The 24872-nt window shown below is 35.5% G+C and overlaps 1 protein-coding gene across 3 annotated transcripts in view; it reads right to left on the bottom strand.

Annotated features, from left to right (window-relative positions):
• Positions 1–24872, bottom strand: part of b4galt2 (UDP-Gal:betaGlcNAc beta 1,4- galactosyltransferase, polypeptide 2) — a 147850-nt gene that overhangs the window by 60415 nt on the left and 62563 nt on the right. For all 3 annotated transcript variants that reach the window (XM_044134022.1, XM_044134021.1, XM_044134023.1), the window contains exons 3-4: positions 17597–17715; positions 15671–15787 (exon numbers count right to left, since the gene is read on the bottom strand). In XM_044134022.1, the coding sequence (XP_043989957.1) occupies positions 15671–15787; positions 17597–17715 (236 nt within the window). The remainder of the gene's footprint in view (positions 1–15670; positions 15788–17596; positions 17716–24872) is intronic.

The following is a 24872-nucleotide window of genomic DNA, read 5'->3' as shown; positions in this document are numbered from 1 at the left end:
TGCCCCTTTGAAGATATTTTTACATAAAATAGACTTGCAAAAGAAGACACATTTAATGTCTTAATTTTCTGAATTAAGCAATAAAAACCAAAATACAGAAATCTTCGTCAGTCAAGTGTCAAAAAAAGATTTTCTCTATTAGTCTCAAATATATAATTGACCATCTGAATAAATATATATATATATATATATATATATATATATATATATATATATATATATATATATATATATATATATATATATGTAAAGTCATTATTGCATACCTTAAAAGAAAGAATTAGATTCATATATTATATAAGATTTATTTTCACAATATCAGTATTGATATATCAATTGAAACAGAATGATTGTATTAGAGCTGCACTTGAGGGAAGCATGCCATTAAGAAAACTCAGAATATTCACATACTATACATTTTCAGAGAAGGGACACTTCTAACTTTAAACACAATATATTAACGGTTGCAGGCAGTTCATACTCATGTCCCAAGAGACGCGCTGAAAACAATGCCAGAAAACAATATAATCCATTCAAATTAACATGTTTAAGTTCTGACTAATTTTGCATAATTACCAGAACTCATTGAGTTCGAAATGAGCAGAAAAATCTTTATTTTAAAAAATGCCTGACCTGTGCTCCCAGTTGTGAACAGTTCATCACAATGGGTTTAGGATCACGAACCAATTTTAGCTCAATTTAATGTCATGATGAATGTGTTCTCAACAGTCTTGGTCAGAAGAATGAAATCTTTGCACATGTGGGTATCTGTTTATATGCACAACAGCAGATTGCTGAACAGTTTTTAATTTTACACATGGCATACCAGAGCATAAATAAACCAGTGCAAACAGCGGAAAAATTTTCTCAAGCTCATTACAATTTTATCTGGAGCATGTTGCTGTCTGTCTTCAGTGGTTTGTTATACAGTAGTACTGTAAGGTAGTAATTCAGACTTTGTGAGGTCTCTCCTCAGCCAGGCAATCCATCATGTGCGAGGACGAGGAACAATGTCCATGATTCTCTAAATTACCTCCTTCTCCTCCTCCGACACACATACACACACTCCCTTGAGTCATCGGTGGCCACTACAGGGGAGAAGCTAGGTGGCTGGTGGCAGACAAGGGGAGGAAGGACAGTGAACAGAGGGAGAGTGTGCGGATAAATATAAAGCGCTGTGTTACTCAAAAAAATGTGGGGGGGCATGTTCTACTGTAAAAGATGAAATGGTAACTTAATAAGGAAACAGCTGACTTAAGCTTCTGCCATGTGCACAGTTAGAGTTAATATCTTCTCTCCTTAGTTTAGTCATTTATTGTGTAGTTCAATTGTAGGAGGAGCCATACAGAACACTAAAGGATTTCAAGTCTCTCAAGTAATAAAACACAATGCCATTAACTTAAAAGAATTGATCTTTCGTGGCTACATTGTTAGTCTTAAATACAAAACTGCTTTAGTTTTAATTATAAATCATGCAAGCCAGAATTATGTTTCAGTTCTTTAGGTAAGAAAGTCCAAATGTTGACCTCTTCTACTCTTTTATCCTAGAGTATGTGTACATAAATCCGTTTTATAGGACTCTCCAAAACACACTCAACGAGTACCTTTAATAAGAACGACTCATTTATTTTACACCTCAAGAGGCTTACTATGCAAATATTTAAGAAAATTCTTAAAGATTTATTGGCAATCAAAATGTAGTTTTCAAGAAAATGACAGTGATGTCTCTGGATAAACTTTCTGTTCAAGCCTTAATCCCTTTATTTTAAATCATCCCATGTGCCTATTATATAATACTATATGCTTTCACTAAGAGGCTAAACAGCAATGTTAGAAGAAAATAGGAACAAAATCTGTAAAATATATGAAAGCATTTATAGCAAGAAACATACAGTGGACTAGAAACACACACATGAAATGCCATTATCAGATACATTTAGCTGTATCATCAACAGATATATAATGATATATTTCTTCTCCAAAACAAAGACTGAATCTTTCATTGATGGACCAAAGGGGAATGTTGGGACATTAATGCCAGATTTTGTAATTCAGACTTCTGCTAAGCACTTTTGTTGATGAAATGTTTGCTTACATTTGTGCATTGCACACTGAAACATCAGAATAAAGAGGAGAAGGGCTATATTAAGGCATACTCTTTTCCAACACAAGCAATATTGGACGTGATGGGAAACAACACATTTGACTTATGTTTCTACTCCAGTAAATGTAACAATTATTATAGAATCACACTATTTAAAACACACACACACACACACCACTGCAGAAATCGACATTAGAAATAAGTCAGTTGTGTTAATTAGGAGTCTAGGGGCTTATGTCTACCCAAGTAGCTTGTATTTTCTGATACAAAACTGCTGGCAAGGCACGGGAGACTGCTCTCTTGCGTCAGTTTGTCAGAAAAATTGTTCCCATGCACCCACTCTTTTTTGTCTTTTATGGCACTAATAGTTTAAAAAAGAAATCTCAGTTTCAGCTGGCGTTTTCTGATAACCCAAATGTACCCTTTTGTGCCTGTTATTTTTGTTATATATTTCCACAGTGGGCATCAATTGAACAATTGACCTCATGTTGTTAATGCTTGTCACCACTCAAACTGACAGTGATAGTGCAGGGAGGTTGTTAGTGAATCTGTTGGAGACAGAAATACGTCCTGTACAAGAGTCCACATGAGCTCACTTTAGTTTAACCAAGGGACGCATTGAGGTCGGGCTCCTTCTAAAGAGTTTTGAAGGTACCTACCTTTAAGGAACAGTTTAGATAAAAGAGGTGATAAGCTATCCAGAGCATGTCTATGAAACTTATAATCAGTAACAGTAGGATAAAATATATTTATGATATATAAATATATATATGAGTCAGAATTTTCTTTAAAATCTGCAGCTGTGAAAGTACTATACTTGGATGGAAATTGGGATTTTGTTTTGGAAGAAAGATGCTTGAATTTTCTGAAAGTCTGTAGAAAACTAAATGCTTGTCTAGATATGTGAAATGTGGAATTAGAAAAAAGAACATTTAAATATTTTCATCTTAGCTAGAACTGTTTTAATGCATATCTCGTTTAAAGGGCCACCTCAACTATTGAATGTAAAGCTAACTTGCCATAGAGAGTGAAGCCTTCATGTATCACATGGGTATGATCATTACAACGCTACCAAGAGAATTGCAATGAATTGCTTGGGAACCCTGTGAGGATGTGACGATGTCTCAGCCAATGAATGAGGCCAGTGTGGTCAGACCTGGTTTAAACACACACACTCCATGTCATGGATGAGCTGTCACTGCTGCCATGCATCCCTTAATAAGGTTTTCTGTAAAAAACAACAACAACAAAAAAAAAAAAACATTGGGAAACACTCATCATGCAGAGCAGAAAGTCCACACTGAGAACCAAAACATCTCTCAACGATCTTACAAAAACCATCCACATTACCTTGGGTCAAGAAAATGAACACTACTCACCTACAATACAAGCAGAACTGTCAGGTAGCCACTCTACCTGTCATATGATGGATGATCTTGTGATCTTGTCAGATTGCTTAACAATAAATAACTAATAGGCAAAGGGCAGAACAACCACATCACCCAGCCTCCTTCTGCATTATAAATCACCCTCGGACTGCTTTAAATGTTCAGAAACTACTGAAGCAAAGCAAAAAAAAGAAATTTCCCTAGATCCAATTTAATGAACTCTCTACAATATGTGTAAGAATCAGCCCAGAATATTAAGACACTATTATGAATGAAAATCCAAAACTCCAAAGCTATGGACAGACTTAGCGGAACATCCTGTGTCCATATCCCAATAAGGGTTGGTGTTTTTCTATCTGTTTTTAACAACTAAATTAAAACAAGCTCAGGCTCAGGTCAGTACTGGTTATCCTAAGAAGCCTCTTTCTGCTTTCAATAATACAAGTCCCCATCACTCAGTCTTTGGAAAAACAAAAGCTTCCAACACCATGTGGGTGGAAAGCAATCTGTAATTTAGTTTAATTATGTAAAAGTAACTGCATATTGGGAACAATTGATAGAATGCTTTTGTCCTCCTGTAGCAGAATTTTATTTTTATTTAAAAGAAAACACAATCATACAGTTGCTGTGAGCTGCAATTACTAAATGGAATGGAAAGGTTGAAGAGCAGACTACTTTACTGTTATTTTGCAATATTATCAAACTAGCCAATTTAGATTCAATAGCAATATCATTCAAATATTAAAAAAACCTTAACCAATGAAGCAAAAAAAACAAACAAAAAAAACAAACAAACTTGTACCTTTAGGGGGTTTACATTGATATAGAACTGCTGCTCAGCAAACGTCTAAGCAGATAACTTATGAATAATATCTGTTTATCAATTTTCTGTGCCTTTTTCAATAGCTTTAACTTTAAAAAATAGTCTTGGCTGTTGTTGACAGAGATTGTATTTCAGTAATATTTTATACAGTCCCTATTCCTCTCTCATTTCCTTTTCAGCTTTTCATACCAAGCCTTTGATTGCTGCTTCAACAATAGCAAAGATAAAAAAAGATAAATATCAATCAGTTACGTGGAAATGCATTACACATTCTGATATATAACCAGATATCATTTTCTGCATTTCATAACCAACTCTCCAGCCCCCAAATAGCCTGGAGAGTTGTCACTTGCAACAACACTTAAAAAACACTGTCCTCTGTGAAAATATTTAATAAATATCTAATTTTGTATGAAATTATGTTTCTCTACAAAACAACTTCCCATAAATAAATGAAAATGTATTCATATTATGCTATTTTTTTGTAGTTATAGATGCATTTTCAAAAAAATATAACAATTTATTGAAAAGATTAATTGGAGCAGAAAAACAGCAACAGCACTGATGAAGATATGTCATGAAATGAGAGGGAGTGAGAATCCAAAGTGCTCTTTTAATAACAGAAAGAGGGAATAGTTGCCTGATGTTTCACTTATTATCTCCATTCTGTTCATCCATTAGGAGGAAACAGCAAAAGATGGGAAGCATTTGAATCAATTTTCCTGACAGATAACATAGTGATTATTTTTCCTGACATGTGCTTTTTTTTTTAATCACTACACAGAGATCATATCCCAGTAGACTAAAGATCTCTAATTCTTCTGACACTTCAATAAATCTTCTTGAGTAATGGCAGATTTACTGCCAGAAATGGCTTCACACTACGAAATGCAGGAATGGAGAAAAATAAAGCAAATGAGTAAAGAGGGATACCATGAGTTTATTGTTAAAAATCGCTACTTAAGGACAAAACATGTTTGTAATAAATTTCTAGGATTTGTTAACAAGTTGCCAATTAGTATTTTTCAACCTGAGGTCAGCAACTGAACCCAAATCCTGCCACTTTTGCCACACGCATGTTATTCATTTCTTCTCATTATTAAATGCATGCATCATATTTTTCATAGAAAAAATCTCTACATTAGAAATACATTTCCAATGAAGTGCATATAAAAGATTCCCTAGGTCTGAGTAGATTGACACAAACCCTTGGTAAATGAGAAATAACTCTTACCAGCTCTTTCTGGGGGAAACTAGACCTATATACTCATTTTAATGTGTTTAAGTGTTGTCAGCACCCCCCTCCAAAAAACAAAACAAAACTAAATAAATAAATAACCTCATTTCAACAGATGATATTCCTTATGCAACCTGTGTGATGCAAACAGTTTTAGTCTTTAGGAATCTTAAACCACATTTCTTTCTCGTCATACAATTAAAAATTAAACTCACACACTTCCACATTTAATAAGTTAATAAATGTGCTTGTAAAGTTATTTAATGCCTGTTGCCCTGCAGGCTTAGGTTGATATGATTTAGTATTTTCTATTTCTTTTTTCTCATATAAAAGATTATGTTGACTAACATCATTTATTTTATGACTCTACAAAATAAAGCATTTAAAATTTAGATCTGGCGGTTAATTGTGTGTAAGCAGTTATCCCTAAACTGAAGTAGGTGATCCTGAATTTTAATTGGCCCTGTGTTTGTAGAGGCTTGAGTCAATTCAAATGTATTACTATCACAACAAAGACTTGATTACCTATCAAATACTGGGGTTGTATTCAACAAATACAATATATCAAACAAAATATTAGAATTCTATACATAATAGGTCAAGAACTGATTATTCTCATCCAGTATCCAAAATCAACAATATTTCACCACATATAACCCAAAACATAATCTTGCAGTTGTATATTTAATACTTTTTAGAGACTGTTTAAAACAATAATAAGTGAGTTATATTTAACTAATTAGGACAAGTTAATAAATTAATTTGTTTTCAAAAGGACTTTATCATATAGACTTTTACAGTAATCTATTGTTAAATGAAAGTAAGCTGAACATCATTGAAACTTACAGCAGATAAACTAAAACATTCAGAACAACAGTGGGAGTCTTTCATAAAACTGGGAACGTGGCTTTACATTTTACATAAGAGCACAATTTTAACACAAGCTGGATATGTGACGAACTGAAAACTATTCAGAATCCATTAGTGTAGGGAAGCACTTTAGATGCATTATTAACCCCCTCTTGCCCCACAAGCCTTCATAGGCAGGAAAAAAGAAAACATGCATTTGTACTTTTCTGTCAAGTCAGTGTGCAAGCAGTAAAATGAAAAAAAATTTCGTGCAAAGCGGAGGTGAGTGCAGATGGAGAAAAAAGCAGAACAATGAACAAGTTTGAATCAGAGTGACATTTCCAGGTCGTTGCAACGGAAACCTGTCAAAGTGTTTGAAGGTTTGCTAAAGCTGCCATCAAATTTTTGGATAGCAATATCATCAGGTTTAAAGATTAAAGTGTAAAAAATAAAGAACAACTATTTAAATATAATTTTATATCCTCAAGCGAAAAAAGATGAACTGAAGGAATTTTGGTGCTTTATGCACACCAAGGGGTGCATGAGAAGTATGTAGTGCCTTACAAAATGATTGTTTGGGCGTTTAGCATTTTGTCTCATTCCAACTGCATCCTTTGACTTTTGCAGTTGAAATAATTTTAAAGTTTTAATTAGATTTTTAGATGACAGGTCAACGCATAGTAGTGCAAACCTGTTAAGGGAAAGAAAGAGGATTTATTACTATTTTTTTGTGACAATTTAAAATCGGGAGGCATGCATTAGCATTCTACTCCTTTCGTCTTATAAATCTAGTAAAATCAACTGCCTCTAGAATTCATCTAGTGATTGCAGCCCACCTTTGTGACAGTCAAACTCAGTATAAATTCAGCAGTTCTGTGACAAAGGAGTTGTTAAAAGGTTAACCCATTCTTTTAACTGAGCACCTGGGAGATTATTCAGCAGCAAAGAGGCATATGGTATCTCTAGAGGAGCTGCATAGATTTAAAGCTCAGGTTGGGTAATTTGTTGAAAGGACTAGTTATGCAGTCCACTAATCTGGTCATTAACTCAGTATATGTATTAGTACTTTTAAGAGAAGGATGACAGCAAAAGGTCTTCAGCACTATCTCTTTGTCTGGTAACAAAGACAATCTTGGGCAGACATGTGGGGATGAGAACGACAACCATGCAAGGGTCTTAAAAGTTGCCAAAGCAGTCAGTGTTGATCAAAATAATTTTGCTTCAATGGCTGCAATGCCCTTTTAAAGGGTCTCCCAGTGGCAAATTAGAGCTTGGCAGCAGCATTGGGAGTTTAATAAGCCAGAAAGGGCACATGTTCATAATTGGTGGGCACAAAGCTATCTTGAACCAGTCATATGGGAGTGTTGTGTGATGGATTGAACTACCAATTGTTGTAAATCAAAGGAAGTGTTTTTGGCTCTCTCTTTACCGTCTTGAAAACAATAAGTTCAGATTAACTAGATCACGCAGTCGCTCGAGAAACTGTACGATAAACTGATGTTAATTTCAACACCATCAATCTAGATATTCCTCACTAGAAGCTCCCCCAGCACATACTTCTAAATACTGTAGTAAGTTCTGCATTAGTGCACCGTCTTCTGAGAGGTAATGTGTTTATATACTGGATTTAAATCACAGGCTTACCGCAGCTCAAATGCTGTAAGCCTGTAATGAGTTAATTAGAGGAAAAGAAGAACTAACAATCATATATGCTGTACTGTCACAATACCCCTTTTTCCCTGCAGAGTTAATGTTATTTGATTTTAAGCTATTTCTTTGGACTCCTTTTATCCCAATTTGTACAGATTGACATGTTTTATATATAATCTAACAAGCTGATTAAATGTGGAAACAGTTTAAAAAGATAGCGTCTTCAGATGAAGTGTGATGAAAATCCTAATTAAGGGACAGACAATTTTATTCATCACAAACTGTGATTTAGATTTCTCTCCATAAAAGTGTAGGTCTTCAAAGCACAAAAATGCATTTGCTGAGAACATAACTCACTAGAACAAGAGAGAATGAAGAAAGACATTCAGAGAGGCACCAAAAGTAAAGAAGATTTGCTTGGAGCAAACAAGAGAAGTCCAAGGCTGGAGCAGTTACTGGTCTTATTGATTACCATGATAACATCTCTGGTGATTAGTAACAACATTCTTAGATAAAATTACCACTGAAACTGTATTTAGTAACAACACTAATAAGGAAAAAAAAATTCCTCTTTTTGTGTTGCCACTCAAATGCAACATTTGAGTCCCTTAGCTGTAAACCCAAGGAAAGGACTGTAAAAGTAGAGATATTTTAATGACAATAAAAAGTTGACTAAAGCATGCAAAGATGAAATCACGACTAGAAGCTAAATTGGCAGAAATGTACATGACGTTCTTAGTGATAAGTTGTCAGAGTTGAGGTGTTACAATAGTGGACTGAACTATGGAAGGCAGTGCTTTAGGAAAGATTAAAATTTATCTCAAATTAGAATAGAAATTTAATAAAATATTCAGCTGAAATGTCATTAAGTCATGCAAACAGTGAAAGTTGAGATAATAATAGCTATAACACAAATGAGGTTATTTCCTTGTTTTACAAAAGCCTTTTTGGAGGATTTATTTGGAGGATGAATAACGTGTGTTTCTGTATTATTCTTGGTTGGTACTTGTGAATTAAAAATAGTAGTAACAGGTCTGAGCAGCTGCCTTTAATTAATAAATCCGATCTGGATATGATGATCCGTTTGCTTTTATGAACTGGATAACATCTCAAGTTGGTATAGAGCTTTCAATAGACATTTGTTTAATCAAAAGACAAAATCAAGAAAAAGACAGCAGTATATGTTGCTAATCTGGTCCAGATAGTTTATAACAGAGAACCCTTTGTAAGGATTAGAATTTCAGGCACAACTTTTAATTAAACAAGCTAAATTTAAAAACTTTACAACACTTTGTTTCTGAGGTTTTGATATCAGCTGTCTGATATTGCAACTAATAAAGCCAAAGAAGGCTAATGAACACACTCAAAATCCATTTGTCTGGGAGCCAAATAAATGATTATTTGGGCAACTAACCAAGAATAATCTCTTCCAATAATGAGCCATTTAATAAGAACTGTTATTGAAATGCAGCACAACAGTAAAATTTGTTCTGCTTGTCAAAACCAATTAGGATAATTTGTGAACTCTCTTTCTTTATTGGACAGGTCACAGTACATTTTTTATTTTACTGTGATAAAATGTTTTTTTCTGTAATTATATATTTGGGAAGAAAGTCATTAAACATTTAGCCTTTGCAGCGACTGTGGTTGAAGTTGTTTAATTAAGGGGGAGAAAAGAAGATTTCAGAATGACATTTAATCACGCTATTGCCACAATATTACACATAGGAGTTAAAGCATCTAAAAGGCATACAGAGTAAAGAAGAACATTGTAAAAAAACGTTCTCTGGCAAAACAATAACCAGCAGAATACACTGATTCAGGAGAGCATTGTGAAGGAGAAAAAGAAAAGAGTTGCTTCTTCATCAGATCAATATTCTATTTTGTGGTCAATTGCAAAAAATAGCTCCCTTATCTCCTATTTTTTCCAATTTGTGGAGTCTGTAAAAAAATCAAGAAAATGCAGATTTGCAAAGAACACAATAAAAATGTTACAGGTGTACAAGTTGTCATGACACATTTTCTGTAAGTCTATAACTAAAACAAAACATGAATTCATTATTGCAGTGTGACATTTTTATTTATTTACTTTGCTTTTCACAGTATTGTCTGTATTAAATAACTTCGGAGAGTAAAATTCAACAAAACCAGGAGTCACAAGGTTAAAAGTTTACTATAGGTCTAAGTTTAATTTTCAAGCAAGAATTTACACTTTACCTAAAATATTATGTACATATATTGTGATTCTAAGGGGGTTTTAGTTAGAGTAATACTTTATTACAGACGCATTATGAAATCGGATAGCCTGCTGATGGCCTGCTGTAACATGTAAAGCTCCAACGTATCTAATCGTAACTAATTGAACGTCAACAACAGAGATGAAATAAGAAAGTGACTTCCACTTTCTAGATGTTTTCTTCTGCTCTAGGTTATTATAATTTATAAATCAATACTGATTCTGAGTTTTGGATTAACCTTAATCTCTCCGAATGAAAATAAATCCAAACAGCAGATGGTCCTTCCTTCATCATCACCTCTGTTATCCACCCCATCACCCGTCTCCAACCTCTCCTACTCACTTTTTCCTCACCTGACTTGTTTTAATCTTTCTTTCCCTGCCTCACATTTTCAGCTTATTTCTGGGCTTTTCTCCAGTTTACACACTGAGCCGGTAGCCAACAAATACTGGTTCTCGTTTTCAGCAGGCAGAGAGGACAGAGAGCAGCAGGGCAGAACAGCAAGGTTGCTACATCACTTTCAGCATGATCCCTCTGCAACGCCTACACAATGTACCAGTTTTCAGAGAGCGAGATGATGGCTATGTCCAGCTGAAGCCAAGTAGGGGCAGCAGGTTGGCTCAAACACCAGAAAGAAAAATCTTAAAACCTCTCAGAACAAATTGTAATTCACAAGACATTGAAAGGAACAATCAAATGTGGCACCAAAATATTGAACACAAAGACAGAAAAATTTAATTCCAATATTCAGCCTTTCCTGTGTTCTTTGTCCCAGAGATCAAACCGTTTAGTGTGAAATGTGTTAATCAACCCCTGAATAAAATTAAATTTGTGAACAAATGATATAACACCCCTCATTAGCCAAAACAAGTTCTGTGCCAGTATGATTTAAAATGCCACTCAGAGAGCAAGTCCCTGTCACCTCAAAATACATACAAAAAATATACAGTTGATATCCGATACACTAAGGGACAAATAAAAATAATAATTGATGACATATCAGGTTCACTGATGAGACTAAAATTGCAGTGTTTGGCCCAAATGTGCATTTTGTGACAAGTCATGTGTGGATGTTTTGTTCTAAGGGGAGAGTTGAGCACCTCAAAAAACATTATGGGATGAAGCATTATGGGAAAATATTAAAGTAACATCTCAGGGCATCAGGAAAAAGTCTTTAAAAATCATCTTAATTACTTGAGGACTTATCAAATTTAAATAATTTTGTTGTTCTTAACTGATCTGTAATAGAAAAGTTTTGCCTGATCTACTGTCAGAGGCTGAGAAAATAAAGACAGAATGTACAAAAGGTATTGAATAAAGACTTACTGTTGCTTAAGAGTCATTTTCTGTTGTGATCAATGTTGATCACCCTTCCTGTACTTGAGAGTTGTGCGCTTATGTTGTACCTCATTTAACCTGTTCTCACCAAATGAATTGTAGCAGAGTCGATGTGAAATGTTGGGTGGGTGGTGTTGGTTCAGGCCATTAGAGCCAACAGATTAGAACAGACTGGGCCTGAAGGGAGGAAGGGAGCATCTCTAAGTATTATGTTGTTTTTTTCCCCCCATACACTGTAGAAAAAGAATGAACTGAGTCATTCAGAGTTAAAATGTAATCCCGTTTACAGCTCCAGGGCAGCGAATGGGGTAGACTGCTATTTTGTTTTATCATTTTAGCATTTTAAGACTTGATAAACAAAGTTGGCTTTTGTTATGCCAGTATAAAAACAAATTTGTTTTACTATTACAGTAAGATTAATCATCTATCTTACTCCTTTATTACGGTAAAGTGACTATCAACTTAATCTCAAGCCTTTTGTTAACATAGTAAAGGTGTGTGAAAACCTGGAATGTCTAATATTTCAAAAAACTTATTGAAATATTAGGCCTTCTTTCTACAAAAACCTGTTTTAACTCTGAGCACAAGACTATCTTGATCTGTTAGCCTGGATAAGACTGCAAGGCAAAACATGATTAACGCTTACCCCTACCACTATCAGACAAACACGCTCACCTCAACCATCCTCAGTGAATCTGTGTTAAAAGGGTCCAGACTTGTACTCATTTAACACTTGACTGAGCACGATAGAAAAATGCTCTGCTGTGAACTCTCGCAAAGTGTCAGCCACTATAAAGCTTTAATCGTTCATCGTGTCAAACACATTAGGCGCTCTTGTCATCAAAATCCCACCCCTGTCCTTTTGATTTGGTTCCTCTGCCTTCCTGCTGCCAATCCCTTTTAAACATCTACCTGCTTTGCTCATCTTATAATCAGTGGGAAATGGCAAGACGTTTAACTGAGAGACCTGACTAAATGGAAATGTTTGATTCAATTCATTAAGCCCAAGAAGTCCAATTTGTATAAGAAAAACAAAACAACTGACTTCTAAAACCCAGGACATTGTACGACTTTCTTTCAATAAGCCAAACATGGAAGAGCCTCTTCATATTTTGTTTTTCAGATGTTTAGCAAAAGCCCACTTCAATAATTTCATGAAATTCTGAATTCAGGTTTATCATTTTGCAGGTTTTTTAAAAATGCACTACTCTTATGTCATTGTTTTTAAGTTGGAAAAGTACAATTCAATTGAAAAAGTAAATCTGCCAAAATAATAATAATAATAATAATAATAATAATAATAATAATAATAATAATAATAATAATAATAAAACACTACCCCAGTTTAATAAACTATGAGTCCAGACAGACCATATCAAATCACTCTGGCATTTTCTGTATCGTCTTATTTGATACATTTGACATGTTGGGAACAGTAAGAAAAAGGTTCCAGCTTAACCTTTTCCTTTTAAGATCTGTGATAATATTGTCATTCATTGACAGCATCCAGACAGAAAACATGAGGACAGAAACGAAGGGAATAAATCCAGCAACAGTCCTCAACAGCCGGACGTCTGCCTTAATGATTTTAGCCTCTGCTTGGTTATGGAGTACTGATGATGTCATTACGGCATTAGAAAACCTGCCACAGCAATTTAAAATTCAATACTTGTCTTCCCTTTGGTCAATCCATGCCTCAACGCGTTTTACACACATAAAAGTATCAACAAATCCTAAAGCAAAGCAATATTGTGTCTTTTGCCAATGTTTAACTCACTGCTCGTCTCAATATTTTCTTTCTGGGAGAGAAAGAAAATATGAACCCTCTAACCCAAGTTGGTTCTAACAAGAGTTCTTCATTACAACTCGGCAAGTAAAAAAACTACTTCAAAAATTACATGAAAGGCTCTTCTACTTCATACTGTGCAGACCCTGAACCCCAAGTCACCAACTGGAGCGAATGTTGGTGGTTTAACAGATAATTGCAGTCAGGCAGTGAAGTAGTGTTTGTCTGAAGTGGAGGTGATGGAGCTGAAGATGCTGCTGAGGGTCAAAATTAACTACCTTGTGACATGACATCAGTCGGAAGGCTGATCTGTACCAGGAGGGTGCAGCAGCTTGGTGAATAAACAGTGGGCCTTGCAATGTGGGAGTGCCTTCGTTTGATTGGAAAGCTGTCCTTGGGCAAGGCACAAAATCTCGTTTTCCAGTCATTCATGTAACTTCTCTCCTTTCTCATTTTTTCCTATTTTCTGACATTGTTTACTATTGTTTTTTTTTCTTTTATTCATTCCATTCTTCTTTTCTTTATACTTGTGTTTATGTTTTCTAAATGTTTAAAGCTTTTCTGCAAATTTCCCAAATTTACAAGGAACTCTTTTTATATTAAGGACATTTTCACTATTGCTGAAAATGTTACATTCCTTTGGTTCATCCATCCATCCATCCATTTTCTGAACACCCTTCATCCCTAATGGGGTTGGGAGGGGTGCTGGTGCCCATCTCCAGCTGCATCCCGGGCGAGAGGCGGGGTACAACCTGGACAGGTCGCCAGTCTGTCGCAGGGCAACACAGAGACATACAGGACAAACAACCATTCACACACACACTCACACCTAGGGAGAATTTAGAGAAACCAATTAACCTAACAGTCATGTTTTTGGACTGTGGGAGGAAGCTGGAGAACCCGGAGAGAAACCACGCATGCACAGGGAGAACATGCAAACTCCATGCAGAAAGACCCCGGACCGGGAATCGAACCCAGGACCTTCTTGCTGCAAGGCAACAGCTCTACCAACTGCGCCACTGTGCAGCCCTTCCTTTGGTTCAGAGGTGAACAAATATCACTCATTTGACAAAAGAAGTATTTGTAGACACAAAAGAAATGTGTGTTGACAGTGTATAAATGTAAGAAAGGCAGTGCAAGTGTCAAGAATTTTGAAGAACAGAGCACAGCAGGGCAGGCAGAACCAAAGGTCCTTTTCACAGAGGGAGTGATTAAGGCATTGCACAAATCCCACAGGGGAGTGAAAGGCCAGGAAGGAGATCTCATTACCCATAATGCAGAAGAAGACAAATTCTCGCCTAACGTAGCGTGGAAAACTCACACACAGTGTCATAAAAGTATTTAAAATCCCTCTGCTGAACTAATGGTTTTAAAAGGGAAGAGGGTGGACATTTGCTCTGAGGTTCACTTCGACTTTTAGGAGAAAGCCTTAAAAATATGAGACAAGAAAGGGAGCGAGCAGTCCATAGGAGTTCAGGCACTTGCATCATAATGTGCTCTGAGTTCCCATGTTCGATTTGTCAACTGGTGTAATAATTTCAAATAACTGACAATGATTACAGTTCTCCTCATATCCTCACATAATATAACCTGACAGAGCTTGTTCAGGCAACACTTCCATTATGGATGATTGTGTTTAGCAGATTCCTCCAAGCAGGCTACAATGTATGTAAACTGTCCAGCAGTTGGCAAATCCGAGGCAATAAACTGATTAGTGAACAGTTTGAACTCAAGTACCACAGGTGGTAATAATGTGGTGCTTTATCAATTGAATCTTTAAAGAAAAATATGTTTCATGAATATCTTAAGAATTTGACACATTGTGTACATCCTTGTAGAAAGTGAATGCTGCTATTCAGGTACTGTACTTGTACTCTGACCAGATCCACAATTACACAAACATATTGCAAACAGCAATTTCTGCCTCATTTCCACCTGCTGTCTACATACCAAAAAGGAGAAAAAAAACAAAAAAATTTTCAAAATAACCACCCTACTTTTAAGATTTTAACATGAGGTTTTGTAGTGTTTTCTACCATCCATGACTAACACAGAAGTTCATGATGTTCAGCTTTTTATCACACTGGGAATGAGACAGGTGTTACTGAGTGGTTAATTTTATCCTCATCCTGATGACATTAGGTCTCTTGCTGAACTTATTTTTGAGCTCTTCACTGACGTCCACATATTTTAACTCAGAAAGCCCACATCCTAATCACTGGGTTTGCACGAGAGCAACCAGACTCTCTGCACCCTACCTGGTTGATGATGTAGATGCCGTAGTCAATCTTCTGCCGTCTGAGGATAGGGTGGAGATAGTGGAGCCAGTACTTCAGGTGATTCTCTCTGTGACGGAATGGGATAATGATGGCAACCTACAGAACAAAGATGCCAAACTTTTGTTATTACCCGTTTGTCTTCTGTAACCTTTTGTGCTCAACGTCTCCTCATTTCATCATGAGCCACTGAACAATAAAACCACAGCAGGAAAACATTGAAAGAAAGAACGTTGTTGTAATCCATACTAATCTTGTGTCCACCAGAAACAAAACTTAGAAAAGCATTTGAAATGGTACATCCTACATTGCCTTGAAAGTTTTCAGCCACAAACTTTTAGACATTTTGTTAAGATTTTAGATGCGAAATCTACACAAAGTAGTGCATATTTATAAGGTAGAAGAGAAAGTTACATTTACACAATCTTTATCACAGTATAGATGTGGGCACTAAAATAGGTAAGATAACTGCTTGGATACAAGATTTGGCAGTAAGATGCATTTTAAATGCCTTTCATTTACATTCTGCCTACAAACAATATATTTGGCCAGTTGAATAGATTCTACTGTCTTCCATTTCTGGACTTTTTGTGGATTTTAGCAGTTGAAATTTTATTTATTTATTCAATTTTTTTAGACCGATCAATAAATGCATATTCATACAGTCACTCACTGATGGAAAAAAGTCTCACATTCTATCAAAAATATCTAGTTTAGTTATTTGTTTCAGAGCTGATTTATTGCTGATCCAGAGATGGTTGGTAAAGATATTCTGTAGATGAGATACATAAGCATATACAAGCTGAAAACAGAAATATTGAAAATATATTATTATGATATCTTGAGATACTATGGGGTTTGTCTCATGGTTTGTTATAGCAAAAATAATTATGTAACAATCTAAAGATAGAACAGCGTCTTTTCTCTAAATAATGGGATAGGAGATTTAGGGGTTTAAATTTAGAATATCTTGTTTTGTGATACATAGAGATTATTTCTATATCAGCCACAGAAGTTGAAAAGGGAGAATTCTTCAGTTAGCAACTAGTAATGACAGCAATACTTAACAATGAAACTGGGTGAAAAGCAAAAATGCTTTCATTATATTAAACACATTACCATGTGTTTAATATAATTAAACACATTATGTTACAATAATGTAACAATGTGTTACAATAACAATACAATGTGATACAATAATGTGTTTAATGTAATTTTTAATGTGTTTGACAAATTGAAAAATGGCTAAGCTATCCTTTTTGATTATCTTATTGGACATATTTTGTCTTACTGATTGACACCTGTCACAAATTTATGGAAATTAAGGAAATAGAGGGATAGATGAGATGGTTTTGCTCTGCAAGAGAAAACATTTAGGGTATTTTTTTTTTTAGGAAGGTAAAATGTTTATTGGGAACAGAAAAGCATTTTTTTCTATTTCTTGAAAATAGATTGTTGCTACTTTTTATAGACAAACACTTTTTCTTCAACTTAACCTACGCAGTTGCAAATTGTTTTTAATCTGAGCTTTTTAACGACTGTACTGTGACTGTGTTATAAATATGCCCTATACAAGACTTCTTGTTTCTGTTTTTACCTTGTGTGAATATGCATGCATCCACTTATCTTTACAGTGCTGCTGAAACACCTGAGATTCCCCCATATGGGATAAAAGAAGATGCTTATAGTCTTGTATCATATTCTGTTTCATTATGTTCAATACATTTAACAATAAATTTCAATCAAATAAGATGTCTTTCATGCTGATTTTATTTTGTGCCACACATAATGTATGTGTATGTGTATTGTAAGAAATAATTTTGAAAAATTTAATAGTTTGAACACTTTAATCAGTTTGAAACAAAGCATAAAAAAACACAACAATCAGACAGAAAAAGAGCCACAGACCTTCCACCGCGGCCGGCAGTCAGGCGGCTTGTATCGGCCTCCCTCTGTGACGTTTGGGTTTTCTTTCTGCAGTCTTTCCATTGTCATCTGGGAACTGAACTCTATCAGCAAGCGCCCCACTGAAGTCAAATAGAGGGAACAATGAGAGAAAAGTTACAAAATGGGAAAGACTTCAAATAAATCTATGGTGAAAAAAGAAGAAATTGAAATAAATGAGCTGAGGAAGAACTGCGACTAAGGACACAAGGGAAAGACAGAGCTATTAGCTTGAAAGAGATGCTGCACGTGCAGCATGGGACTGAGCAGCTACAATACAATACACTGGATATTTAAAAGAACAAAAAAAAAAAGAACAAAACCCCTTCATCACTGCCCCACTTACACCTTTTCCTGGATACTGGATTTAAATACAATTTACTGTAAAATCACATTTCTAAATCGAAAGAAACAATATTAGCACCACATATTTTAGTGCAACTCCCTGGCTTACATAACTTCAGGCTGCTTCACCTCACCTCCATCAGTGCAACTGTACAATTCAGACTCGTTCGTAAGTCAATGACCAGCTATGGGCAGGTCACCATGATTTTCATAAATGCACTTGAATAGTTATATAATTCTGGTGAAGAGCAATAGCTCTTCACCAGAGAGCATTCCAGTGGGCATTCCAGTGCCTAGAATGCCCACTGGATCATTTCAGAGTAAAGAGGGCTATGTGTAAAGAGGGCGCATAGCCCAGAGTGAAGAGGGGACAATTGGCTCTGATGTCACAACAGTTCTTCTGTAAGACTTTACCTTTAACAGCAGAGCACTTCAGTAGCTAATATACTTTGTAAGTTCGCTGCTTTCAACTAAGCAGCTGAAACACAAATAAGCCTTCAAAGTGTAATTTCCTCAGAAGAATCAGAAGACTGTGTAGGCACATGTAAATGACAAACAGAGAAAATTTGCATTATGAACAATAAAAGTATTTGAATGTGGTTTGAGGTAAAATAGATTGAGATATGTGATGCTAAACTAGAGCTTTTATGTAATTTACACATTATTCAAATACATTCCACCCAATAATGTCTCATGTGTATATGTAGTGATATTATAGTAAGACATAAAAAATTAGGCTGTGTGATTGCTTTATCTAGGACACCCGCTGCACTAAGGGATACAACAATGTGCTGTCTGCAAATATATATGGTAATACACACACAGAGACAATAATTATGAGCTATATCTCAAGGCCGTGAGGTTAACTCCACATGTACTGACACAATGCAGTTTGAGCAGAACAACTAAACACACACACTTACACACAAACAGCATATGGGGTTATTTAAGGCTATGATTCAGCCCGGGTCAAGAAGAAGCAGAAAATGGGAGCACTCAGGTTGGTTCTCCATCTGATATGGTATCCATTCACAGAGTTACTGCTGTTTGTCTGCCTGTTTCTTTCCTCCTGTCTTGTGTTGCTGATTTGTTCTGCCATCCTCACCAAATATCAACTCATATATCAAAGTGGAAAGATCAATGAATTATTGCAGACATCCCTAACACATCTTTTTCTCTCTGTGTCGCTGTCAGGTTCCCTCAGCTCCACTGGTTACTGTTCTTAACAGGTCTATTAGGTTGTTTAACAGGTTTATTCTTTATTCTGAGGCCCATTAATAAATACAGCATTCTCCACATTTAACGGTACTGAACTGATGTGTAAAACGCCATAAGGTAAACTAATTGTCTACTGTGCTAGAATTTCATTGCACTTAAAAATGTCTGGGAAAAAAGATCACTTTACATTTGAGTTTATATGAATTTGTTTTTTTACACCATTACAGTTCATATACAATGGGTGGAATGACATGTTAATTTAAATGTTGTGCTTTTTTAACCAGTTAGCAGATGTGTGGCATGACTTCATTAGTAGATGCCAGTGGTTTTGTCATTTCTTCAGAAATGTCCTTAGATATTTTAGATCTGTGATCCTGTTTTGTGCTTTGATCTTCATGATGCAACTTCTTCTCCATAGAACAGCTTCAATCACTTTAAGAATAAATTACACACGAATTAAATCAAATTACAAAAAAGGTGACTTCTAAAACAATTTGATGGAATGAATTATATTTAAGGGTATGAGATTAAAAGAGACTACACACAAGGTTTTTTTTTTTTTTATATAGATAATGTTAAAATCATTTTCCTTCCACTCCACACTCATGCCCTGTTGTTTGTTGATCTGTCACATAAAATAATACAAATTCCTAGAAGTCTGTGGTTATAACAAGGGAAAATGTGGAAAAGTTCAAAGTGTTTGAATGGTTTGTGATGTTTGTGATGAAGTACAACAGTTCAGACCATCTGATCATGCAAACCCACACAGCAGGCGATTTGTTCCTCAGTGCTCCTGTTCTGACAGCTTTTGAGCCTTTGCATGGTTAGGTGACATCCAAAGCAGCACCAAGGTCAGTTTTCAGAGAAATGTCCAAAGTTTATAATTGCGTTTGATTTTTTAGCCTCCGGAAGAGTGGGGAGTGTAAGTTCAAGAAAGAGTGCACAAGAGAAGAAACGAGAAAAAGAGACCGTAGGATGAATAGATAAAAAAAAAGGAGGCATCATGAAGCTGAAACAGACTCTGTTTCAATGGAGATTTTCAGCTCTCCAGTCTTATTAGACTGTCCACTCTCTCCACCTCTTCTCTTTCAATCATTTACAAGTGCTTCCACCAGCTCTGGGTGATAATTGCTATTCTTTCCAGCTTGATGAAAAAAAGAAAAAGAGGGAAGAAAAAAGATGTCAAAAGAAAGTATAAACAAAAAGTAAAGAAAGTTTTTAAACCAATAAACTTCAAAGCTTCTCATCTCGTTTTGTTTTTGTAAAAATACCCCCATACTCATTTTTTCTTATCCTTTCAGGAATCACTGTAGAGGATTGAGGAAATCATTAAAGCCAAAGGCCATGTACAATCCCAGCTCTGTGTGAGTGCTTGTTTGTTGGCTCAGGGGATTATTGACATCTAAGAATCACTGTGAGATGCAAAAAAAGCAAACAAAAAAACCCCATCATCTTTCATTGGTGGGAATGTGTGTGTACAAGCAACACTCAGCGTAGACACACAAGATAAAAAGGTTACGAGCAGTTTATTCAGAGCTCACCAATACCGAGCACAAAGGGTTGGAGGGAAGGCAGTGACACCAGCAGATTGATGGCTTTGTTGTCATGTAGCTGCAGCTAGAAAATGAAAACCCAATGACAAAAAAAAAGGAAACATGGATTTCATAAAAAGGATCCTGTCAAGCAGGTCTGCATGAAAATATTTTTCTTCTTTTGCAAACAGACTGTGCCGAGAAACATCAGGAACAAGCCCTTTAAATCAGAGGCCATAATCTTTCAGTAGCAAAAGGTGAATTGTTTCAGGAACCTACTTCAAGAGGAAGAGTTCAACTGTCTTGGCATATTTTTCAAGAAGGATGGTGGAATGATGCAGGAGGAGTAGCAATCTGGACACTGGCTGACATTTTGAAGAAAGACCTGAGGTTCAACAAGTTGAAGACACAAATGAGATCCCACAATGTTACTTTTTATTTTAAAGGATGATAGCTGGGCCAAGTGTTGCAACAGGAATTAACTCCTTAAAGACTAATCAATACTGGTCCATTTATAGTTTAACTTTTCATCACTAGATATGACCGTCAAAATATCTTTTTAGATGATTTTCAAAAATAGTCCAAAATCTGAGTTGAACATTAGACACTTACATAAAGGACACCACAATTAATACATCTTTAAAATTTTCAGTAGTTGACATTTTTGTGGTCCTGAAATAACAAATGTGTTTGTCCAGAGAAAGTCACAGAGATTTTGGGATCATATTTTCATGTTGAATGCATTTCGCCTCTTTTCCCAGTTTGAAACTTTGCAGTTTTGGTAATTTTGCACCAAATTTTTAAGCACCAAAAAGGATCTATCTGAAATATGCTTCACAATGGCCAAGCTGCAATTAGTAACAGGGCTTTTTTTCCATTTTGGACAACCAATGACTTAAAGTTTTTGAGTTTTTTCAATAATATCTCTGAATTTGAAAAATATATTTCTGAGACTAATTATTAATATAGAAAGGAGGTTGATGACGACTCCTAATCTCTATTAATAGAATTGTTTGGGCCAAACAAGGATGAGAACAACAACCAATTGAAACAATGTCATCTAAAACAATTCAGAAAATAATACTCAACTAAAGTAAATCTTACATAAGATTTGAGTATTTTTTATAATTATTCATATTTATACTTTATCAAAGTACTCACACATCAAGAGGAATACACTGACAGGCAATTATTAAGTACATGGGTATGAAATTGAAGACGTGTGTGGGTATGACCTGCCCAAGGGCCAGCTTGAACCAAACCTCATCAGGATTTTAACAACAATGATGTCACAATAAATACTTATTTTTTTCTCTCAAAAGAAGGCTTAAGGCTTTGGCATCTTTGCAAAGATCTTAGATGTAATTTTGACCTGAAACTTTGAATCTAAAGTTTTCATGATCTCTCTGCTTCACTTCTTTCTTTAAAAATGTATGTTTATATTTTCGTTATTAACACTGAACTGCCAGTAGGTCTAACTGGGATACTGCCTGGTCGTCCTTGTGTTCTGATGGGAAGGCTGTTACCTAGAACATATTGACTTTAAATTAAGTTTTGTTGCATGTTGAGGTAGCACATCTGCTGCCCTCCTGTGTTCTGTCCGAGTTTCAACCTCATCTCCATGTTGCTCATTATGCATTCGTAAGCCAAGTATAAGCATCAAACAACTTGTGCTTAGCTGGCAGATCCACTGATGATACCTAAGCAGACAGTTAAGAAATGAGGATCAAATGACTGGACTCAAGAGTCTGTTTTGGGACTGACTCATCTCTAAAGAGAAAGGAGAGCTTTTAAATGCAAATAAGATCATATTTTTGTATTTGTCTATAAGCAATTCCCCATATGCTACCACAGTATTTTATACCCAAGGGACTTAAATACTTTTCAAAGCATTGTACATGTTTTTTTTTATTATTATTATTTTCCAGTCCCATTATTTTTAAGCATAAATGTTCTAGAAAAAGACCACCTTTGCAATATAATGGCTCTGCATCATCTTTCTGGGGGACATTTAACTTCATCTATAAAGAAATTAATGAACATATGGTTTCAATTACATGCTTTTCAACACTATCTTTAAGAAGAAATAGGTTAAAGAGGTCTAACAATATGAAAGGTTTTCTATGATAAATACAAGAAATTGGAATCAGAGGTAGAGAAGCAGATTGAACTCTCCTGCACAGAGGCAAGTATAAACAAATTATGAAAGTGACATCCGTTTCTACAGTTAAGATTAGCTCAAATTTGGACACTGACCTTAATAAAGCTCTTGGTTATAAAAGGCAGCAATTGTGTGACAAGCATACACACTGACCAATAGTATTTAAATGTATAATTAAGATGTTAGAAGGACTTAATTATAAACACAATGAAAATAAAAGCAAAAGCAAATGTAACTTTAATGAAATACTCTAGAACAATTTTCATTATTTGATCTGAAAGACTGCAGCTCTGCAGCTCTGCCGCTAAGGCAGCTTTTTGGATTTCCTTTGTTCCCATGTTCAGACACGCTTGCAGCCACAAATTGGTTGAGCAACTATCTCTGATCATCAGGATGTGTTTTCTGGTGTGATGTAAGACAAGCAAGTTGTGTGCATATAAACAAGCCCAAACAAGAGCTCTCATTAATGAGTGTGAATTTTAAGCAGCTCGATCAAGCTAATTACAGTGGGAAAATATAAGAGCGCTGATTCTAAATAGGAAGTCATTTGATTGTAGAGTTTCTTACCTGGAGAAACAATACTTTTATCAGCATTTGCTGGAGTACTACTACTCAGCACGGGGGTTACAGATCATTACACAAATAGGTGAGGCAACAAAAAAAAAGTACCTAATGGCAAAAATCTACAAGTCCCAAAATGCTCACTGATGTGTTTTCTCCATGAAATGAAAGAGGCTGGATGCATAAAACAGATGGAGGATGCCTGTCCTGGTGGTACGAGAAAAACCCAAGATAAGAAAGAATAAAGGAAGTAAAGGCTGTGAAATATAAGTGATAAAGTGTCAGTTATTGAAGGATAGCAGCCAGACAACAAAGACAGTGGGTGGAGGGGAAGACAGAGGAGGACAAAATGAAATGGGTGAGGAAACACAGAAAGTAAACAGCAAACACAAAGTGAAGGAGATTTTCAGGTCCTGAGCCAAATGCCATGGCAACACATCACTTGAATGACAGCGGGTTTTCTTTTTTCTTTCATTACACTGCAGTCTTGCCGTTATAGCTTTCATTTCAATTTATGACAAATGCTCATTAGCAAAACAAAATGTCGTTTTAATGATAATCTAGCTGTCTTGTTACTTCTAAACAAAACAAGTTTCTTTAATTACCTGCACCACACTGATCATTATTATTGTCTCATTTACATTTATTTGACATATTTGAGTCAGATTCCAGGTACTTTACACTACGCTGTTTTGTTTTGTGTTTTTTTTAAAGAGGAATTTTCATTAAGTTCTTCTTGTATCATTAACTTTCAGGATAAACATACACATATAAGGTAAAACATTATGAACAGTGCCAGGTGAAGTGAATAACACTGATAATCTCCTGATGAATTGCACCTGATATTGTGCAATGATGTGTACTTTCCTGAGTGGGAAATACAGTCACATTCATTCAGGCATTACAATATTATTTAAAAGTTCATTAATTGCAATAACTCAATTTACAAAGTTAAACATTATATTAATTGCATACAGACTGATGTTAATTTTTGGTGTTACAGAAATTTAGGCTTAATAAAAATAAGACAAATGAGCCTCATCCAAACGCATTTTCTAATTTATTGAATATGACTGCTCCAGGCAGCAACTAAAATCGTCCCTGAAGTTATTGTGTTAGATGCCACAAACATGAGCAAGTGTAGAGTGTAGAGAGACCTTTATTATTCTAGTATCTCCATCTCCACATCTTTATCTAATTTAGATGATTCTCTATTTATGTTTATTTTTCTAAATTGTCAGCCAGCAGCTGAAAATGACAGTTTTTGAAATAATTTCTGTCATATGCATGACTGGCAGAGGAATCCGCGGTGCAATGCAGCCTGCTGCTGCTTGTGCACGTAAATGCAGTTATGAGCATCTGAGTGAGTGTTATTTGGCAGTGAATCCACAGGTCTCACAGCCACTATCCAGCTGGTAAACCT

Source organism: Gambusia affinis, linkage group LG12 (genome assembly GCF_019740435.1).
Source record: "Gambusia affinis linkage group LG12, SWU_Gaff_1.0, whole genome shotgun sequence".
Taxonomy (NCBI): Eukaryota; Metazoa; Chordata; class Actinopteri; order Cyprinodontiformes; family Poeciliidae; genus Gambusia; species Gambusia affinis.
This window is presented reverse-complemented; position numbering and strand designations above follow the sequence as displayed.